Below are 20,837 nucleotides of genomic sequence, written 5' to 3' on the forward strand. Positions count from 1 at the left end.
AAGAACTAGAGGACACCAAATGAAATGAATGGGGAGCAGGTTTAAAACGAATAAAAGAAAGTTCTTCTTCACACAGCGTGTAGTCAACCTGTGGAACTCCTTGCCAGAGGAGGCTGTGAAGGCTAGGACTATAATAGAGTTTAAAGAGAAGCTAGATAATTTCATGGAGGTTAGGTCCATAGAAGGCTATTAGCCAGGGGATAAAATGGTGTCCTTGGCCTCTGTTTTTCAGAGGCTGGAGAGAGATGGCAGGAGACAAATCGCTTGATCATTGTCTTCGGTCAACCCTCTCTGGGGCACCTGGTGCTGGCCACTGTTGGTAGACAGAATACTGGACTAGAAGGACCTTTGGTCTGACCCAGTACGGCCGTTCTTATGTTCTTATGTTCTTATGTAAAAAGAAATTAAAAGGTCCAACGACAAAAGTAAAATCCCTGCAAGCTGCATAAAAACCTTTCAAAGACATCGTAATAGAGACCCAACTTAAATGTGTACCCCAATTAAAAAACACAGTAAAAGAACCAAAAAAATGCACTGTGGCTTAACAACCAAATAAAAGAAGCAGTGTGAGAAAAAAAGACATAATTTAAAAAGTGGAAGATAAACACTAGTGAGGAAAATAGAAAGGAGCATAAATCCTGTGAAATTAAGTGTAAATCTGTAATAAGAAAAACCAAATGGAGTTTGAAGAGCCGCTAGCCAAAAACTCAACAAGTAACAGCAAAATGTTCTTTAAGTCCATCAGAAACAGGAAACCGGCTACACAACCAGTGGGGCCCTTGGACAATGGAGATGCTAAAGGAGCCCTGAAGGATGATAAAGTCGTAGCGGACAAGCTAATGAATTCTTTGCATTGTTCTTCACTGCTGAGAACAAAAGGGAGATTCCCAACTGGAGCCATTCTTTTTAGGAGACAAAGCTGAGGAGTTGTCCCAGACTGAGGGGTCATTAGAGGAGGTTTTGGAACAAAATGATAAACTAACAGTAACAAGTCACCGGGCCCAGATGGCCTCACCCAAGAGTTCTGAAACAACTCAAATGGGTCACTGCAGAACTATTCACTGTGGTTTGTAACCTGTCCTTTAAAACGGCCTCTGCACCTAATGACTGGAAGGTAGCCAATGTGACACCAATATTTCAAAAGGGCTCTAGAGGAGATCCTGGCAATTACAGACTAGTAAATCTAAGATCAGTGCTGGGCAAATTAGTTGAAACTATAGTAAAGAACAGAATTGTCAAGCACAGAGAGAAGCATAATTTGGTGGGGAAAGGTCAGTATGGTTTCTCTAAAGGGAACTCTTCCTCACTAATCTACTAGAGTTCTTTGAGGAGGGTCAACAAACATGTGGCCAAGGGGGATCCAGTAGATTTAGTGTACTTAGATTTCCAGAAAGCCTTTGACAAGGTCCCTCACCAAAGGCTGTGATGTGAAGGAAGCTGCCTTGGGATAAGAGGGAAGGTCCTTTCATGGACTGAGAACTGGTTAAAAGTCAGGAAACAAAGGGTAGGAATCAATGGTCAGTTTTCAGAGTGGAGAGGGGTAACTAGTGGGGTCCCCCAAAGGTCTGTCCTTGGGACCAATCTTATTCAACTTATCTATAAATTATCTAGAGAAAGGGGTAAACAGGGAGGCGGGAAAATTTGCAGATGATCCCAAACTGCTCAAGATAGTTCAGACCAAAGCAGACTGTGAAGAGCTTCCAAAAGCTCTCACCAAACTATGGGATTGGGCAACAAAATGGCAAATGAAACTGAATGTTGATAAATGCAGAGTAATGCACATTGGAAAAAGTAATCCCAACTATGCACGCAATATGATGATGACTAATTTAGCTACAACTACTCAAGAGATCTTGGAGTCACTGTGGATCGTTCTCTGAAAACATCCGCTCAGTGGCAGCGGCAGCAGAAAAGCAAACACAGTGTTAGGAGTAATTTCCAAAGGAATCGAGAATGAGACAGAGAACATCGTATTGCCTCTACATAAACCCATGGGACGCCCGCAGCTTGAATGCTATGTACAGACGTGGTCGCCAGATGGTAGGAGTGGTGTCCCTGGCCTCTGTCAGAAGCTGGGAATGGGCGACAGGGGAGGGATCACTGGATGATTCCCTGCTCCGTTCCCTCCCTCTGGGGCAGCTGGAATTGGGCGCTGTGGGCCGACAGGCCACGGGGCTAAATGAACCTTGGTCTGACCCCGTCTGGCCGTTCTGAAGTCGACTAGAATTCATTTCAAAACTCAGACTGCACGGCTGGCTTGACGCTATAACGAACTCTTTGAGCGCTAGGCTTGTCTGCAACTTTAAAGCTTTAAAAGGGAAGGAGAAACAAACAGGAATTAACACCCCAAACCGGTGTTCACACTTACTGCAGTGACCCCCAAAGAAACAGGCGAGTGGTTGGGGGCGAGATCCCGCTCTCTTACCTCAATGGCTCTTAGCTGATCGAGAGACTATTGCCTTGTTGGGACTTGCCAAACCGTTGGGGGAAACTGAGGCAGGAGGCTAAGCAACTTGAGGGGGCTAAGCAACTTGAGCCTGACCTGTTTTGAGATATGGGGTCATTCTGGCAGCTCGAAGCCCGTCCGATGAGCATATGCAGCCATCACTTCAAATAATCCTGTCACCATGGCTGCTGGGGCTCTACCTTGCAAGATCAAACCACAGAAAACACAAGTCAAACCACAGCACGAAACAGGAAACCGGGCCCCTGCCAAGAGCATCCGAAGGGTCGAAAGCGCCTCCCAGGCTAACAGGCCCCTCTGAGACTTTGCACAAAAGCAAACCCATTGGCAATACAGGCACATCGGCGACAGGCGAACTCCCCCGACAGCCACGTCACCTGCCTGCCAACAGGAGGCTCCTATTCAGGGAACCGGCCCCTTCCCGTGGACACCTGCGGGACGTGGTTTGCACGAGCCACCTCAGAATTGCACCACAGTCCTGCCCTGGGGGCCGGGGCCGAGGGGTGTTGCTGTGGGGTGGAGAGCGTCAGACGGTCCCCCTCAGCTCGCGGCAGGCGGGTCAGTCAGTGACTCACGCCGAGGCCTCGGCTGCCACGTTCTCCTCCCTTTCCCATTTGAGTTCTCTCGGAACTCGTGGGTGACGCCGTCCGGCCCCGGTGACGTGTCACTGTTAGTTTATCGATTGTTCCAAAACCTGCTCTACCGGCACCTCAGCCGGGGACAATTCCTCAGAATGGGCACCTAAAAAGAATGTCTCGGGCTGGGGATCTCCCCGATAGGCTCAGCCGTGGAGACCGGAGCAAAGAATTCACTTAGCTTCTCCACTAGGACTTGATCATCTGGAAGGCTCCTTTGGCATCTCCATGGTCCAGGGCCCTGCTGGCTGCTGAGCCGGCTCCCTGCTTCCGATGGACGTACGGAACATTCTGCTGTTACTTTCCGAGGTTTTGGCTCGCGGCTCTTCACACTCCTTCTTGGCTTTTCTTATTTCTCGGGACCCCCCTGAGGACTCGTGGGGGGCCTGCTGCCAGGCCGACACAGCCGTGGTGCTGGCTCGTGCATGGCCGGGCCCCTTTGCTTGGAGTCCTCTGCCTCTGGGCCTGCTCACCCCTCCGCTCGCCATGCCAACAGCCATGGCCTTGTGCAAAAACTGTCCCGACCGACATGCCAGCTGGGGCGTCTCCTCCAGTCCCCCCCAGTTACACCCTTCCACCGCCACTCCCCACTCCACACCCATGCCAGCCTGTGCCACGGGCCCCGGCCAGGCCCACACCTGTCACCCTGGCCCTATGGTCCAGCGCTCTCCGGGCCCCTCGGCCAGCCTGGCCTTCCCCAGAGAGCTCTGGGCCCATCCTTCCCGCCTCGGGCCCTCTGGGCTTTGACTGTGACAGTCTCTGCCCATGTCTGGGCTCAGGCCCAGCTCCCACCCTGCATGCGACAGCTGCCCAGACACACGGACAGACACACGGACAGACGAGCCCCTGCCCCCGCCAGCCCCTTCACCCCTCCATGCTGGGCACCTGGGGGCAGCCAGTCCCTGGTCTGGGGGCTGGGCTTGGGTCTACGTGAACTCCTGGGCCCTGGGACAGGGTCTGCCTGGCTCTCCACCCCACAGCCCAGCCCCCATCACAGGCATCCTGTCCCAGAGCGCGGAGCCCAGGGCCCCACCCTCCCTGGCTGGCACTGAACTGGGAACCCCCTTGTGCGGCTCCTGACCCACAATCCCCTGCAGAGGGGGACCTGCCCCCCGCTCATCTCCCCCACCCTGGGGTGTTCCACCAGCCTCCCACCCCCACCCTGGTGGAGCAGAAAGGGCAGAAGCGGTGGGAGAGCCCCATGGCAGGGCAGGAAGAACAAAAGGGTGGGGCAGCCCCCATGTCAGGGCATATGGGGTGGGGCAGGCCCCATAGCAGGGCAGGAAGAACAGGGGGGCAGGTCAGTCCCTGTGTCAGGGCAGGAAGTATAGGGGGTGGGGGAGCCCCATGGCAGGGTATGAAGGATGGGGCAGGCCCCATGGCAGGGCAGGAAGAACAGGGCTGGTGCAGCAGGGAGCTGACAGTCCGATCTCCAGCAAAGCTGCCCTCCCCATGGCTGGCTGGCAGCACAGGGGTCCTGGCTCTCCCTTGCGGGCAGGCGCCTGCAGGGGTGGGGTCCCGGCTCTCCTCTGGTCTCACTGCCCCCACGCCCGGGGGACCCTGACTCCCTCCCTGCGGGTGGGCAGATGGCCCTGAGCTTAGTACATGAGTGTGACGGGCGAGCACCCGCCCCACGACGCCTCCTGGTGGCCACCCTGGGAATTAGCTCTCCAGCCCTGGAGCGCCCCCTGCCTGCCCATGGCGCCCTCCCCCCAGTCCTGACCTAGGGCAGGGCCCCTCAGCAGGGCCGGCCTGAGCCATTCGTGCGCCCTGGCCCCGAGAGCGTGGCCCCGCCCCCGGGAGTGCGACTCCGCCCGGCCCAGCAGCCCCACACAGCGCCCCCTACTGTGGGGCGCCCCAGGTGATAGCCCGGTCAGCCTGCAGCTTGGGCCGGCTCTGCCCCTCAGGGAACCCCCCAGTGACCCACCCCCAGACCCCATCTAGCCCCTGCCCCGGGGCAAACTGCGCCTGACATGGTGACTCCTCATTGGCCTGCTGCCTCTGCCTGCCCCCCTGCAGCCCTAGTACCCCCAGGCCTTGCCTCAGGCCCTGCCGCCTGGGAGTGAGGTCAGGCCGGAGCCCCCCAGCCCTGCTCGATCTCAGAAAGCCTCAGCCAGAGCGAGAATGAGGATCTCCGCTGCACTTGGAGCCCTATTTACCCAGCCCCTGCCGGGCCCAATTGGCTGTGTCTGCCTCAGCTGCAGGCTCAGCCGCCCCCAGGGCTGGGTGTCACCCTGAAAGGGCCGGTGCGGGCCAGGCGCCCTGTACAATAAGGAAGAAGGGCAGCAGGGAGAACAGAAAACAGAGACGATGGGTTTCAGGAAGGCAGACGTCAGCAAACAGCGGGAGCCGGTAGGTACGTTCCCACGGGCTGCAGGAGTGAGAGGATGAACAATTGAAGACGAGGGGCAGTTTTCCAAAGGAACATTCTTAAGGCCCCAAGAACAAACTGCCCCCCCGCGCACCAAGGACAGCAAAACGTGGCTTACGCAGGAGATCTTCAAGGAGCCCAAACTGACGAAAGTCGTATAAAAAGTGGAAAGGAGGTCGGAGTGCAAGGGAGGGATACACATAAATAACAGGCGTGTGCAGGGCCGGATTAGAGAGCTGAAGGCACAAAACGAGCGCAAACGAGCTAGAGACACAAAGGGCAACAAGAAGCAAGAGGGAGAGCAAAGATGGGCTGGTCCGTGGCCAATCACAGAAAATACTAACGAGCAGAGGTGCTTAACGACCCCTTTCCTCCGCGTAGGTTGGGGGTGGCAGAAGCCTACAGTGGTGAATGCCAGTGGCAAAGGGGCAGGTTCAGAAGTTAAAATAGTAACAGAGCAAGGTGGAAATGACTCAGGGTCTGTCTACACTACAGCACTAATTCAAACTAAGCTAATTCGAACTAGTGCATCCAGACCTAAAAACTAGTTCGAATGAGCATTTTGCTAATTCAAACTAGCAAGTCCACACTGAGTGGACCCTGAACCGGGGTTAAGGATGTCCGGAAGCAGTGCCGGCAGGGCATCAGAGGAGGACTTAGAGCGTGGAGCTGCTGTCCCAGGCTAGCCGAGGGCTGCGCTTAAAGGGACCCAACCCCCACCCCGGACAGACAGTTCTCAGGGGTGCCCCGCTTGCAAAGCAGTCCTGGCTTGGAGTGCCCTGAGTGCCCACACTCGGCACATCACAGCACTCGGCCATCAGACCGGCTGCACTTGCCGCAAGCTGCCATCTGGGGAGAGGGGGCTGTGACGTAGTGGGGGTACCTGGCTGGTTTCTATGCTGCTGGCTCTGGGGGAACCCCCACTGGCTGCCGTGGGGACCACGACCCAGCAAAACAGGATGAGTCACTATGCAAACCAGTGGCCAGACACCCCCCATGGAGAGGAACAAAGGAAGGTGGAATGCTGCCTTGGCTGGGGGGCAGGGCTGGAAGTTAGTGAGTTGGTTGCTGGCTGTCGGAGGGCATGGAGGAGAGCCTAGGGGAAGGGGCTGGAGTTTAGGGGCCCAGTCTCCCCCATCTCAAGGGGGCCTGAGGCATCCTAGCCCAGTTCCTGTAACCAGATTACATCTGTGCTGCGCTGTGCTGGAGGAGCAATAAACCACCCTCAATTCCACTGGCTGGTGCAGTCTGTTTGTGCCATTTCGGGGTGCAGGAGACGGGGAACCCCCAACGCGCCGTCACACTGGTGTCAGAAGTGGGATGCACTGCACCCCGTGGATGGAGCTTCCAGCGGCAAGCGACAAGGCGCAGTAGAAGCAAGAGCCCTGGAGCCAGGCGTGCTGGAGACAGAGCGAAGCGGTTCCTGGGAATCGTGGGGCGCTGCAGCACTAGACTGGTGAGTCTGCACCGAGGGGCCCAGCGGGCAGATGGCCTACGCCCAACTCTTGAAGGCAGAGCTGGTGGGGCTGTGCAGAGAGAGGGGCTTGCCTGTGCAGAAAGCAACCAAGGCCCAGCTGATTGCTCAGCTAGAAGAGAACGACCAGCCACAGGGCCAGGATCTTGTCCCCAGGGGAAGCAGCCAGACCCCCCCTGAGAGTGTGTCAGGCTCAGAGAGGGGGAGGAGCGCTGGAACCCACAGGAGAGATGAGACAGCTTCCCCCAGGAGGCCTGCAAGCTGCAGCCCATCTAGGGCAGGGGCCAGCCAAGCAGAGCTGCGGCGGCTGGAGATCCAGCTGCGGATCAAGGAATTGGAAGTAGAGGACCGAGAGAGGGACCGCCAGGACCGAGAAAGGGATCGCCAAGATCGAGAGAGGCAGCGGCAGCATGAGCTGGCCATGGCAGAGCGGAGAACCGGCGGGGCACCGGCCGCGCCAAGTGCGGATGGGCCCCAGGGTCCCAGGACTGCCAGATGCTTGGAGAGGCCCGTGGTGGCCCAATTGAAGGACATGGGTGACATAGACGGGTTCCTCAGTGCCTTTGAGAGGGCCTGTGGACTGCAACGGGTTCCCCCAGCTGACTGGCTGCAGGAGCTCATCCCCGCACTGAGCCAGGAGGCGGCCGGAGTGCTCAGTCAGCTGGAGGACCTACAGCCCGGGGATTACAACCGAGTCAAGGAGGCCCTGCTGCACAAGTTCGGGCTGACCCCCGAGATGTACAGGAAGAAGTTCCGGGGGGTACAGAAAGGGCCACGGGAGACCTATGTGGACCTGGCCTCCCGCCTGGCGCAATACTGCCGCAAGTGGGTGTCTGGAGTCGGAGCCCAGACCGCAGAGGAGCTGCTCAAGCTGGTCATGATGGAGCAGTTCTATGCAGCGTGCCCACCCAAACTGAGGCTGTGGCTCAAGGACCGGAGACCAGAGAACCCCCAGGAGGCCGGGAGGCTGGCAGATGAGTTCATGGAGAGCCGGTCCGGGTGTGAACGGGAGTCCCGGAGAGAGAGGGAACCGCGCAGAGACCGGATCTCGGCTGAGCGACGGAGGGAGTCAACTACGGGGCGAGACCAAGGAACAGGTCGTCTGCGCCCCAGAGAACCAGCCAGGGCCTGGACAGAGACAGCCCAAAGCCTAACTTGCCAGCGCTGTGGGCAAAAAGGCCACAAGAGGGCTCAGTGCACCAGGTCCCAGGACCGGGGACTTTCCAGGGTTAACTGGCTGGGGCGGGAGGAAGGGCAGGCTGCCCCAGAGGCAGGGGCTGGCAGGCAAACCTCAGCTCAGAGAGAGGGGAAGGATGCTCAGTGCACCTCCCCTGGGAGGTCTGATTCTCAGGAGGCGGATTTCTCCGTGTACCGGGTGGGGGCAGGACGGCCCCTGCGGAGCGAGTGCCTCATACCCCTGGAGGTGGATGGTAGGAAGGTGACGGGCTTCTGGGACACGGGGGCGGAGGTGACTCTGGCCCGATCCGACATAGTGGCCCCGGAGCGGATACTACCCCACGCGCAGCTGACCCTGAAGGGCATAGACGGGTCCCCGTTTAAGGTGCCTGTAGCCAGGGTGCATCTGAAATGGGGGGCCAAGGAGGGCCTCAAGGAAGTGGGGGTGCACCCGCACTTGCCCACCGAGGTGCTGATGGGGAACGACCTAGAGGAGTGGCCCCATGAATCCCAGCGGGCTCTAGTCCCTACCCGGAGCCAGAGCCAGCGGGGGGCTGACAACGTGGGTCCAGGGAAGGACTCCTGGCAGCATTCTCAGTGTCCCATCCCAGTAGACACGGGGTCCAGCCAGGCTGGGACTCCGGACGTAGGCAGAGGTGGGGGACAGGTCCCGATCCCTGCCTCAGCAGCTGAATTCCAGGCTGAGGTGCAGGCAGACCCCTCCTTGCAGAGGCTGAGGGACCAGGCTGGCCTCCGTGCAGCTCAGCCCCGGGGGAGAGGTGGCCAGGAGAGATTCCTGCGGGAGCGTGGGCTCCTGTTCCGTGAGTGGCTTCCCCCCAGGAAGGCGAGGGCATGGAGGGTAGAGCGGCAGCTGGTCGTCCCCCGAAATTATCACCTCAAGCTGCTGTATTTGGCCCACGACGTCCCCGTTGGGGGCCACCGGGGGATCCGGAGCACCCGGCTGAGGCTGCTCCAGCACTTCTATTGGCCGGGAATCTTTACAGCCGTGCAGCGGTACTGCCGGTCCTGTGACTCCTGCCAGAGGGGCGGGAAGGCCCAAGACAGGAGGAAAGCGGCTTGGGGGTCTCTACCCCAGATAGACCCTCTGGGCTTGCTGAGAGAGTTATGGGAGGGGAAGTCCTCCCTGGATGGAGCTTCGGGAGTGGAAGCCGCCCTGGCTGTCCAGAGAAGGCTCGCTGGGCTCATGGCCCCGGCCCGAGAGACCCTGGCCAGAGATCAAGGCCAGCGGAAGGGTGGGTGTGACCCCCGAGGACAGGCCTGGGCCAGTCACCCTGGAGCGGGGCGGCGAATGGACAGAGGGAAGCCAATTCATGTGGGGCCTCGCCACGGCCGGCCCGAGTCAAGGGGAGCACCCATGTCCCCGGGGCGGGTTCCCACGCAGAGGACCCGAACTTCCCTAGGTCACGAGCGGAGTGACCCTGCTCAGTTCGCTCTCGGAGGGGGGAGAACTGTGACGTAGTGGGGGTACCTGGCTGGTTTCTATGCTGCTGGCTCTGGGGGAACCCCCACTGGCTGCCGTGGGGACCACGACCCAGCAAAACAGGATGAGTCACTATGCAAACCAGTGGCCAGACACCCCCCATGGAGAGGAACAAAGGAAGGTGGATGCTGCCTTGGCTGGGGGGCAGGGCTGGAAGTTAGTGAGTTGGTTGCTGGCTGTCGGAGGGCATGGAGGAGAGCCTAGGGGAAGGGGCTGGAGTTTAGGGGCCCAGTCTCCCCCATCTCAAGGGGGCCTGAGGCATCCTAGCCCAGTTCCTGTAACCAGATTACATCTGTGCTGCGCTGTGCTGGAGGAGCAATAAACCACCCTCAATTCCACTGGCTGGTGCAGTCTGTTTGTGCCATTTCGGGGTGCAGGAGACGGGGAACCCCCAACGCGCCGTCACAGGGGCCAATCGGGGGGCTGCAGGAGAGTTTCCACCCCGAGGAGCCCACAGAGCCAGCCCAGTCCTCCCCATCGGGGGCTCGTACCCCATTCCTCCCTCACCTCCTTCCACTTACCCCTCCCTAGCCCCCCTTCCTGATGTACAAAATAAAGGACACGTGTGTTCAAAAATAGAAACTCTCTTTAGTGAACAAAACTTGGGGAGACTGGGAAAAGGAGGTGGGAGAGGGAAAGAGAAAGGCTGGGACTGGGGAGGGCAACTAAAATGATCAGGGGTTTGGAACAGGTCCCATATGAAGAGAGGCTAAAGAGACTGGGACTTTTCAGCTTAGAAAAGAGGAGACTGAGGGGGGATAGGATCGAGGTCTATAAAAGCACGAGTGGTGTGGAGAGGGTGCATAAAGAAAAGTTCTTCATTAGTTCCCATAATAGAAGGACTAGAGGACACCAACTGAAATGAATGGATAGAAGGCTTCAAACTAATAACAGAAAGTTCTTCTTCACAAAGCAAATAGTCAACCTGTGGAACTCCTTGCTGCAGGAGTCTGTGAAGGCTAGAACTAGAACAGAGTTTAAAGAGAAGTTAGATAAATTCATGGAAGTTGGGTCCATGGAGTGCTATTAGCCAGGGGGTAGGAACGGTGTCCCTGGCCTCTGTTTGTGGAAGGCTGGAGATGGATGGCACGAGACAAATGGCTTGGTCATTGTCTTTGGTCCATCCCCTGCCGGGTACCGCTGTCGGCAGACAGGCTACTAGGCTAGATGGACCTTTGGTCTGACCCAGTACTGCCATTCTTATGTTCTTATGTTCTAAGCTCAGGGTCGGGGGTCTCACTGAACCACCTTGATTTTCATGCAAACCTGCTCCTGGGTGGCCAGGCTGGCAGCTATCCTGCCCTAGACGGCCACTTTCCTGTGCCTAGTGCGGAGATCGTGGACGAGGTCCACGATGTCTGCACTAGACCAGGCGGGCGCCCACCTCTTGTGGCCCCGGGCAGGCTCCTGGGAGCTGCCAGCCTGGTCTTGGGAGGAGGCGGAGGGCAGGGTGGCAGTGGGTGGCTGGTTCATGCCGTTCCAGGTGCATGGTCTACTGGCTGGGTGCTGGCAGGCTTGCACCTGGCATGGGCACCGTAGCCAGCCAGTGCCCCTTTAAGGGCTCCGGGGCCGGGAGGGGGGCAGAAGAGTTTCCCTGGTGGTGCCCAGAGTGGCCACCAGGGCAAGCTGGGGAGGGCTAGCCTCCCACTAGTTCGAATTAAGGGGCTACACAGCCCTTAATTCGAACTACTTAATTCGAACTAGGCGTTAGTCCTCGTGGAATGAGGTTTACCTAGTTCGAATTAAGTGCTCCGCTAGTTTGAATTAAGTTCGAACTAGCGGTTTCTATGTGTAGCGCCTATCAAAGTTAATTCTAACTAACGTCTGTTAGTTCGAATTAACTTTGTAGAGTAGACAGACCCTTAGATAAGTTGGATGTCTTCAAGCCACGAGGGTCTGGTGAAATGCACCCTAGAATACACAAGGGGGGTAACTGAGGAGGTATCTGAGTCATTAGCTACCATCTTTGCAAAGTCATGGAAGTCAGGAGAGATTCCAGAAGACAGGAAAAGGACAAATCTAGGGCCCATCTATCAAAAGGGAAATAAGAACAACTCAGGAAACAACAGACCAGTCAGCTTAACTTCTGTGCCAGGAAAGACAATAGACCAAAGAATTAAGGAATCCAACTGCAAACATCTGGTAGATAACAAGGGGATAGGTGTCAGCCAAAATGGATTTGTAAAGACCAAATCATGTCAAAGCAACCTGGTAACTTTCTCTGATTAGATAACAAGCCTTGTGGATAAGGGGGAAGTGGTAGATGCGGTAAACCTAGATTGTGCTATAACATTTCATACGGCCTCGCATGACCTTCCTAGCAATAAACTGGGGAATTCCAACCTAGAGGAGGCTCCTGTTAAGTGGGTGACTAGCTAGTCGGAAAACCCTTCTCTCGGAAGTTACCAATGGTTCACAGTCATACTGGACGGGCACAGAACAGGCCTGGGGAAGCGAAGACCCAGGGTCCAGATCTGGTCTCCAGTTTGCCTGGCCCTGGCCCCCAGATCTCAGGACTCCTCCCCCTTAGCGTTGGAGATCCCAGGTTGGCTCTCCAGCTCCTACTGCCTCCCACCCAGCTGATTTTTCTGTGGGTCAGCAGCCCCTGACCCAAAAGAGGTTCCCCAGCCCGGCATAACAGATGGGGCTCTGCTGGGATCAGATAGTTCAATATCTTCTCAATATCTTCATCATTCATCTGGACAAGGGCACAGCGAGTGCCCCTATGAACTGCCCCATGGGAGGGGGAGGGGTGCTCCTGGGGGTGTCTCCAACTCTCCTGGCCCATCTCCCCTGTGTGTTTTCTCCCCAGGGGCAGCGAGAAGATGGGGCCAGTCGCCTTTGTCACCCTCTGCCTCCTCGGCTGCCTGGTCTGCAGCCCCGCGCTGGCAGGTGAGTCCCGGCCCGGCCCCTCGAGCCTGAGTCCCCGGGGGCGGGTCGCCGTGGTAGGAGCTGGGACGTGGCTCCATTTCCCTCGGGGCTGCCAGAGCCACGGCCCGTCTCCTGCTGCTGGGGCCCCTGCCTGGGGGGCCCAGCCCCACAGCCGCTCCCAGGGAGGGGGGAGAGGAGGAGTCTGAAATGCCCCCTGAGGTCGACTCTTCCCCCGGGGATTGGGTGGGGCTGCCCTGGGCAATGTGCGCTCAGCCCCTGGCAGCGATGGGTCCCGTCCTGCCCCCCGTGTTCCCCGCCCATTAGCCGGCCTGTCCCCACGGGGTCCGTCTTTGATATTACCACATTAAACCATGAACGTTGGCATCAACGCGCTAAGCTGCCCTGACTGACTTAATATCGCCCGATGCCCTTGTTTCAGCGGGCACATGGGCCGTGATGGGGAACCGTTACTTTGTGGAGGGCTGAGCGTGCGCTGAAAATATAAAATCAGGATGAAGGAAATGCCAAGAGAAGAGCCGCATCACGTACCCCAGGCCGAGGTCAGCAGGGGTCACAGAAATCTCGGAGAAACGCCGGGTCTAGCAAAGCCCTGTGGCCGACGTCGCTTTCTCCCGGATTTGGTGCTTTAATTAGGCGCCGGCGTCCCTCACTCGGTGCGCACCGCGGGGGGCGGCGGCCGGGGGCGGGCTCCTCCGGCTGGACGCGTTGCGACGCGATGTCGCTATACCTGCCGGCTGCGCAGAGGCGACTACGTCACTTCGAGCTAGTCTCGCGCTGTGGACCTGCCCCGGGAGGCTCCCCAGCCGGCCAGGCCCCAAACGCTCCCGGTGCCAGTGTCCCGTGGGGGAGAAACGCCCGCGCCCCCGACCCAGGCGCTAACCACTGGGCCTCCCGCCCCCCGGCCCCTCTCTCTGCAGAGCCACACGCCACGTCCTGCCCACGGGGATGGCTGAACTACCACGGCGCCTGCTACGGCTTCTTCGCCCAGAAGACAACCTGGTACCACGCTGAGGTGAGAGGCTGGGGCAAACGGCACCAGGCTGGGGGCTGGGCGGGGGAGGGGCGGGCTGAGTATTGGGGGAAGGGGACTGGTCGGGGGAGGGGCGGGCTGAGTATCAGAGGGAGGTGCCGGGCGGGGGAGGGGCAGGCTGAGTATCAGAGGGAGGTGCCGGGCGGGGGAGGGGCGGGCTGAGTATCAGAGGAAGGTGCCGGGCGGGGAGGGGTGGGCTGAGTATCAGAGGGAGGTGCCGGGCGGGGGAGGGGCGGGCTGAGTATCAGAGGAAGGTGCCGGGCGGGGGAGGGGCGGGCTGAGTATCAGAGGAAGGTGCCGGGCGGGGAGGGGTGGGCTGAGTATCAGAGGGAGGTGCCGGGCGGGGGAGGGGCGGGCTGAGTATCAGAGGAAGGTGCCGGGCGGGGAGGGGTGGGCTGAGTATCAGAGGGAGGTGCCGGGCGGGGGAGGGGCGGGCTGAGTATCAGAGGGAGGTGCCGGGCGGGGGAGGGGCGGGCTGAGTATCAGAGGGAGGTGCCGGGCGGGGGAGGGGCGGGCTGAGTATCAGAGGGAGGTGCCGGGCGGGGGATGGGCAGGCTGAGTATCAGAGGGAGGTGCCGGGCGGGGGAGGGGCGGGCTGAGTATCAGAGGGAGGTGCCGGGCGGGGGATGGGCAGGCTGAGTATCAGAGGGAGGTGGTGGGCGGGGGAGGGGCGGGCTGAGTATCAGAGGGAGGTGCTGGGCGGGGGAGGGGCGGGCCGAGTATCAGAGGGAGGTGCCGGGCGGGGGAGGGGCGGGCCGAGTATCAGAGGGAGGTGGTGGGCGGGGGAGGGGCGGGCTGAGTATCAGAGGGAGGTGCCGGGCGGGGGAGGGGCAGGCTGAGTATCAGAGGGAGGTGCCGGGCGGGGGAGGGGCGGGCCGAGTATCAGAGGGAGGTGCTGGGCGGGGGAGGGGCGGGCTGAGTATCAGAGGGAGGTGCCGGGCGGGGGAGGGGCGGGCCGAGTATCAGAGGGAGGTGCCGGGCGGGGGAGGGGCAGGCTGAGTATCAGAGGGAGGTGCCGGGCGGGGGAGGGGCGGGCTGAGTATCAGAGGGAGGTGCCGGGCGGGGGAGGGGCAGGCTGAGTATCAGAGGGAGGTGCCGGGCGGGGGAGGGGCGGGCTGGGTATCAGAGGGAGGTGCTGGGCGGGGGAGGGGAGGCAGCCCCGGTAGGGCGGGCTGAGTATCAGAGGGAGGTGCCGGGCGGGGGAGGGGCGGGCTGAGTATCAGAGGGAGGTGCCGGGCGGGGGAGGGGCGGGCCGAGTATCAGAGGGAGGTGGTGGGCGGGGGAGGGGCGGGCTGAGTATCAGAGGGAGGTGCTGGGCGGGGGAGGGGAGGCAGCCCCGGTAGGGCGGGGGGGGGGCCCAGCGCTGGCACAGCGCAGGGGCCAGGACAGAGCTGGGCACTGGTCGGGAGGGAGGAGCCTGCCGGGCCGGGGAGCAGAGCGTGGTGTAGCCCTCGCCCGGGGGGCTCCATCTCCCCTGGCCCCACAGAGCGCGGGGTGGGCTGTGTGGGGTGGGGACACCAGGGACGGCTGGGCCGGGGGGCTCACGTCTCCCTCAGCGCCCGGCTCCGGATCCTCCTGCCCCAGCTCCGTGAGCCAGAGCAGCTGCCTCAGGTCTCCGCTGCCCCCCCCCCCCCATGCCGAGCTCCCCGGGGCTGCCCTGTGCCGGCTGCCGGGCTCAGGGCGTCGCCGCGCGGGGCCAGGGGATGCTCACGGGGCCCTTGGGTCAGACTAAAGGCCCATCCAGCCCGTGTGCTGTCGGCCGGCAGTGCCCAGAGGGAGGGAGCAGAACCGGTCCATATCGAATGATGTTCCTCGCACGCCCAGGTCTGTGCCCGGCCCTGTGGCCCCGGGCTGCCCCGTTCCTTCACGCCCTTCTCCTGCAAGGCCCCCAGGACCCGCACCTGTGATCCCTTCCCCAGCCCCTCCCCGCACGCCCCCCCGTCCCACACGGAGCAGGACAGGAAGTCCAAAGTCTCCTTTTCCGTACCACATCACAAGGCAGGAGGGGGATTCGGTCGCTCTGCCAAGTCACAGGGACGCTCCCGCAGAGCTCGTGGGAGAGGCCCCTCTGGCCCTGGGGGCTGGTTCCCAAAACCTCCTCTGGGCCCCCGGGTGCCCAGATCCGTCAGCGACGCAGAGCGGCTCAGGGCTGGGGATCTCCCGGTAGCCCAGCCGTGGGAGCGAGGCAAAGAACTCATCGGTGTCTCCGCAATGGCCGTATCGGCCGGAGGGCTGACCCCCCAGCGGGGAGCGGCCCTGGTCGTGTGGCCGGCTTCCTGCCTCCTGCCATGGAAGAAAAGGGGTCGTTCCTCGTTCAGTCTTGGGCTAGCGGAGCCTCCCGCTCCCGTTGTGATGCCGGGTGTACTTGGGACTTCACTGGGCGCAGCTCCTGCTCCTTCCGAGTCTCCTCTCTCGGATTCAGTCCACTCGTCGGAGGGTCCCTGTTTGCCTCTCGCTGCTCCCTCTCATTGGCTGGTAAAGCCGCGGGGGCACTGTGCTTTGGTTTGTAAGAACATCAGAGCGGGCAGACGGGGCCAGACCAAAGGCCCATCCAGCCCAGGGTCTGTCGGCTGACCCAGGCCAAGGCCGGGTGCCCAGAGGGAGGGAACAGAGCAGGGAACCCTCCTGGGATCCCTCCCGTCGCCCATTCCCGGCCCCTGAGGAAGAGGAGCTACGGGCAGCACGGCCCACGCCCGGTCCCTTACTAGGTTGGTATGTGGGCTAGACAGGTAAGTTCCTGCCTGGGGGGGCCGGGCCCCAGATCTGTGCTGGACTCGCCCCTGCTGCTCCCTGGGGGGCAGAAATGGGGTAACCGGCTTTGTCTCTTCTCCACCCAGATTGTGTGCCAGGAGCACGGGCGGAGGACCCATCTCGCCTCCATTCTCAATAATGGAGAGAACGACATGCTGGCCAGCTATGTCAAGCATCACAAGGAAAACACTGAACCCGTCTGGGTCGGACTCTCGGACCCTGAGCATGTGAGTGCCCGGCGCCCGCTCCGCCTGCGGCCCCTCCCGGCCCTGGCTCTGTTCCCTGCTCAGTGGGGGGCTGTTGTGGGGCGGGGGGTCCCACGAGAGCAGGATCTCCAGTGGGACGGGGTGGAAAGAGGTTGCAGCCACCTGTGATCTCAGTCCCAGGTCAGTGCCCAACACCCGGCGCAGAGCCCAGCCCGCTGTGACTGACATCCACGGTGACACTCGGCCCAGGCCCGTTGGGCTCTGACCCTTCAGCCCAGCCCACAGGTCAGCCCAGCTGTGACGGACGGGCTGTGTCTGGACACTGCTGAGGGCATCTGCTCAGGGCGAATTGCTCAAACCCAGGGCTCCTTACAGCCCCTGACTGGAGACCTTCCCGAACAGGCCACACACCAGTCACACCGAGCGCTCCAGCTGCCAATCCAGCCGGCAGGAAGCCTCATGACAAAACCCCTCAGACGCCCCAGCTCTCCCTGTGCCCCAAACAGCCCCGGGCCTAACACAGGTGAGGGGTGTAGCACCCAATCTCACCTACTCCCAGCGGCTCCTCCCAGTCCCAAGAAACCAGCCACAGGCCCCTGGTCAATTTACCCTCCGGATCTTACCCACAAATCACGCTGAGCCAATCCTTTAGCATCTACAGTCTAAGGCTGCGTCTACATTGGTGCGCTCTTGTGCAAAAACTTGCTGCCTGTCTACACTGGACGCGTGTTCTTGCGCAAGGAAACTGACGTTCTAATGTATGAAATCAGGGCTTCTTGCACCAGGACGCTGACGCTCCCGCTCAGGGATAAGCCCTTTTGTGCAACTGTTCTTGTGCAAGAGGCCAGTGTAGACAGGCAACATGAATTTCTTGCACAAGAAATCCCTGTGGTTAAAATGGCCATTGGAGTTTTCTTGCCCAAGAGAGCATCTACACTGGCACGGATGCTCTTGCACAAACACACATGCCAGTGGAGACGCTCTCTTCTGGAAGAGTTTTTGCACAAGATCTTGCCAGTGTAGACGTAGCCTAAAGGTTTATTATCACAAGAAAGAAAAGCCTGAGAGTGAGGTTGTTAAAGGATGGTACGTTACACGCACCGAATCTCCCAGTTCTCGATGCAGGCTCTAGCAGAGATGTCACAGCTGCTGGCTTAGAAGTCTCTGGTATCTATCCTACGGAGCAATCGACTCCCTTCCATGGGTGCAGCTGTGATCTGGCCGCTCATTTTCCAATGCAATCACGTGACACTCCCGCCTCCCGAGACGCGACGTCTAGACGAGGGCGTGGACAAGGGGCAGCCCCATAGGCCGAGCAAACAGTGCGGGGGAGGAGTCTGTCAGTCTCTGTTCTCTGCTGGGCCTGGCCGGAGGGAGGGGGGGGTCCCCTGGCTGCAGGCACCTCAGCTCCCGGCCTTGTAGGGGACACTCAGGGTGCCAGGAACCACCAGACACTGGGTCAGGACGGGCGGTTGCTGGGCGGGCAGGACGGGCAGGTGCCGATACCCCCGAGCTGCAGAGGGGGAACCAATCAGAGAGGAATCCATGATGCCCAAGCGGCTCTTGTTTGGCCCTGGGCCGGCCCTGTCCAGAGCCAGAAACCAGCTGGGCACGTCACAGAGTGACTCCAGCGCCGCCCAGAGCCGCAGCCCGGAGCTCGGCAGTGGGGAGCAGCCACTGTCCTGGGGGTGGGCTAGGGTGGGGGGGTTCGCTGGGGATTTTCATGCTTCTAAGGGCTGGGCGGGTCCTGCCCTGGGCCCCTGGCTCCAGGCCCATCGCTGGGACGGTGGGACTCACGGGGTCTCCGCCCCTCTGTCTCTGCAGGATCGCTTTTGGAAATGGACGGATCGGTCCCCGGCCAAATTCACCGCTTGGCAGAAAGGGCAGCCTGACCCGCCAAGCAAACAGGAGCGCTGCGTGGTGTTGGAAGTACCAGGTGAGCCGGCAGCTCGGCCCCCCGCTCCCCCACCCCACCGGGGCCCTGCTGCGCTCTGCCCACGGGCCCTGGGACACGGACCCGGCTGCCCCAGCGGCTGCAGGGCCGACCCCGGCTCTGTCTCCCCTGCCCCAGCCAGGAGGGAGTTGGCGGGAGGCTGTGACGACACATCGGGGAGCCCCCGACCCTGCTCCCCCATCCGCAGCCAGACGTGCCTCAGGCGGCCAGTAGAGTAGAAGGTTTATGTGGGTCTCAGAGACCCGGCGCAGCGCAGGGGTGATGCTGAGAGGAGCCAGGGCAGAGCCTAGTCCTCTGGGGGGGTCACAGGTCCCTGAACCCCCCGTCCTGGACTTACTCTGCTCCCTGCAGGCTTCCCCCAGCCAAGCCTGCCCAGCTCCCAGCCCTGCCCCAGCCAGGTGGCGTCTCCCCCTCCCTCCCTTTGTCCCCCCCCCCCCGCCCCGAGACGAGCCTTGTTCCCTGCCCAGGCTGGGCCTGGGTGTCTGGGCCAATCCACGTGGGTGAGTCAGTGGGAATCGCACCCCACAGCGCAGCGCAGCCAGGTGGGGACCCCGGGTTACAGAGCAGACAGCCCCCCCCCCCCCCCGCGTCACACCCAGGGCTGACCCGGTGACACTGCTGCTCCCCAGCTCTCCCGGGTCTGTTCACGGCTGCTCCTGTGACAGGCAGACACACACACACACACACACACACACACACACACACAGTCGCACTGGGGGACTCTGCTGCGCTGGCCCAGGGTGCTGGCTCTGAACCCCTCCAGCCCCTGCCCCAGGGCACCAGGCAGGCTGCGCTGGGCAAACTCGGGGGCACGCAAAGATTTTGGGACCAGAGCTGCGTGTGCTCCCTGCTGCGGGGTGGCCCACATGTCGGCGGCTGGTGACATGCCACAGGGCTGGCGCCGGCTGTTCCCAAGGCCTGGGAACTTATTTGCTACTTTTTTAAACTGTTCATAAATTGCACCCAAACGTGTTAAAGGAACATGATGGTTCCAGAGCTGAGAAAGGGCCTGTCCAAGGCTGCCCCTGTAACCTTAACTCTGCCCCTGGTACGTGTGTGTCTTGGCACAGTCTCCAGTGACAGGCTCCATCCACCCCCCCTCCCCAGTGCCAGGCCCAAGTGCTGGGACACAGAACGGGGGGAGGAGGGGCTGCTTATGGCAGGAACAGCACGGTCTGCCCCCCCCCCCCCGGCTCAGTGCTGTTTGCCTTTCCAGGGTTTAACCAATGGCACGATTATCCCTGCGACCGGACATTCCCGTTCGTCTGTAAGCAAGAATCCCGTGGGAAGCAGCTCGCCGCGCGTGAGGGCACCACAACGCCCGGGCAGTGAATCGGGTCCCTCCGGCGCCCCGGCTGCAAGGTCCCTGCTGCGGAGCATCGGTGTGACGCTGCCCCCCTCCCCGTCCTCCCATCGCCCCCCCGCTCGGCTCCGCAACCCCCGCGCCGTGAAATAAACGTCCCCTGAGCATCCAGCTCTGAGCGTGTCCCTCTCTCTCGGGCCTCCCTCTGCCACGGCAGCCCCCGTGGGGCCGGGCCAGGGCTGTCCAATATCGGTTAATTGACTAGTCGAGTAACAGCACGAATTCTTATTGGTCACTCGACTGTTCTATCGTCTCGGGGCGGGGCTGGCAGCCAGTGCTCTCCGCCCCGCCCCTGAGAAGCCCCCTGCAACCCCAGAGCGGTGGGGGGAGGCAGAAGCCCCTGTCTGGGGGCCGGGTCAGAGCTTCTGGGCCTGGCGGGAGTTGGAACCGATCCGGGCTGCCTGGCTCCTAATACACCCTAAAAGCAGAGCCGCAGCAGGCGGGTCCAGGACCGAGCCCGGCTGCTTGTCAGCCTGCTAAAAACATTACTGGCGGGGGACGGGGACAAGGATGCCTGAGTCCTACAGCATTAAGCTGTACACTCCTGTGTATCTGTTAATCAACTACCCTATTACACCCCTAGGCCTGGCCTGGCCCGGCCCGGCCCAGCACCCAGACCCCACCCGTCGGGGAGAGGGACAGGAGTGAACCAGGAATAAGAGCCAGTGTTCCTTGTCATTTTTTGCCCCCCTGTGCAGAATGAATTTTGTTATGTGAACCGATGTGCATATCGTGCACCACATAGCACCTCCATACTGGAGCACATAACAATTCATGGGGGGTGGGAGGGGCTCAAGCGTTTGGACTGTGGTAGGGGGTTGAAGATTCGGCAGATGAGGGCTCTGGCTGGGGTGTGGGCTTGGAGCTGGGGATGAAAGTTTTAGGGTTCGGGGGAGACACAGGACTGGGGCAGAGGGCTGGGGGCAGGGGGCAGGCTGGGGCTGGCCGTGTGGGAGGGGCCGAGGGAGAGGGGCAGGCTGCAGGCTGGGGCCATGTGGGAGGGGCTGAGGGTGGGGGGCA

General features: G+C 60.8%; 1 protein-coding gene across 4 annotated transcripts in view; it reads left to right on the forward strand.

Moving 5' to 3' along the window:
* Positions 1–20,837, forward strand: part of LOC112547409 (C-type lectin-like) — a 46,554-nt gene that overhangs the window by 4,979 nt on the left and 20,738 nt on the right. For 3 of the 4 annotated variants that reach the window (XM_075916722.1, XM_075916720.1, XM_075916721.1), the window contains exons 2-6: positions 12,434–12,513; positions 13,431–13,525; positions 16,381–16,521; positions 18,325–18,436; positions 19,671–19,928. The exons of the other annotated variant lie outside the window; for it this stretch is intronic. In XM_075916722.1, coding sequence (XP_075772837.1) covers positions 12,447–12,513; positions 13,431–13,525; positions 16,381–16,521; positions 18,325–18,436; positions 19,671–19,786 — 531 coding nt within the window. In that variant the 5' untranslated portion in view covers positions 12,434–12,446 and the 3' untranslated portion in view covers positions 19,787–19,928. Of the gene's footprint in view, positions 1–12,433; positions 12,514–13,430; positions 13,526–16,380; positions 16,522–18,324; positions 18,437–19,670; positions 19,929–20,837 lie in introns of those variants that run through there. 4 annotated transcript variants of the gene reach the window in all.

Source organism: Pelodiscus sinensis, unplaced genomic scaffold (genome assembly GCF_049634645.1).
Source record: "Pelodiscus sinensis isolate JC-2024 unplaced genomic scaffold, ASM4963464v1 ctg58, whole genome shotgun sequence".
Classification (NCBI taxonomy): domain Eukaryota; kingdom Metazoa; phylum Chordata; order Testudines; family Trionychidae; genus Pelodiscus; species Pelodiscus sinensis.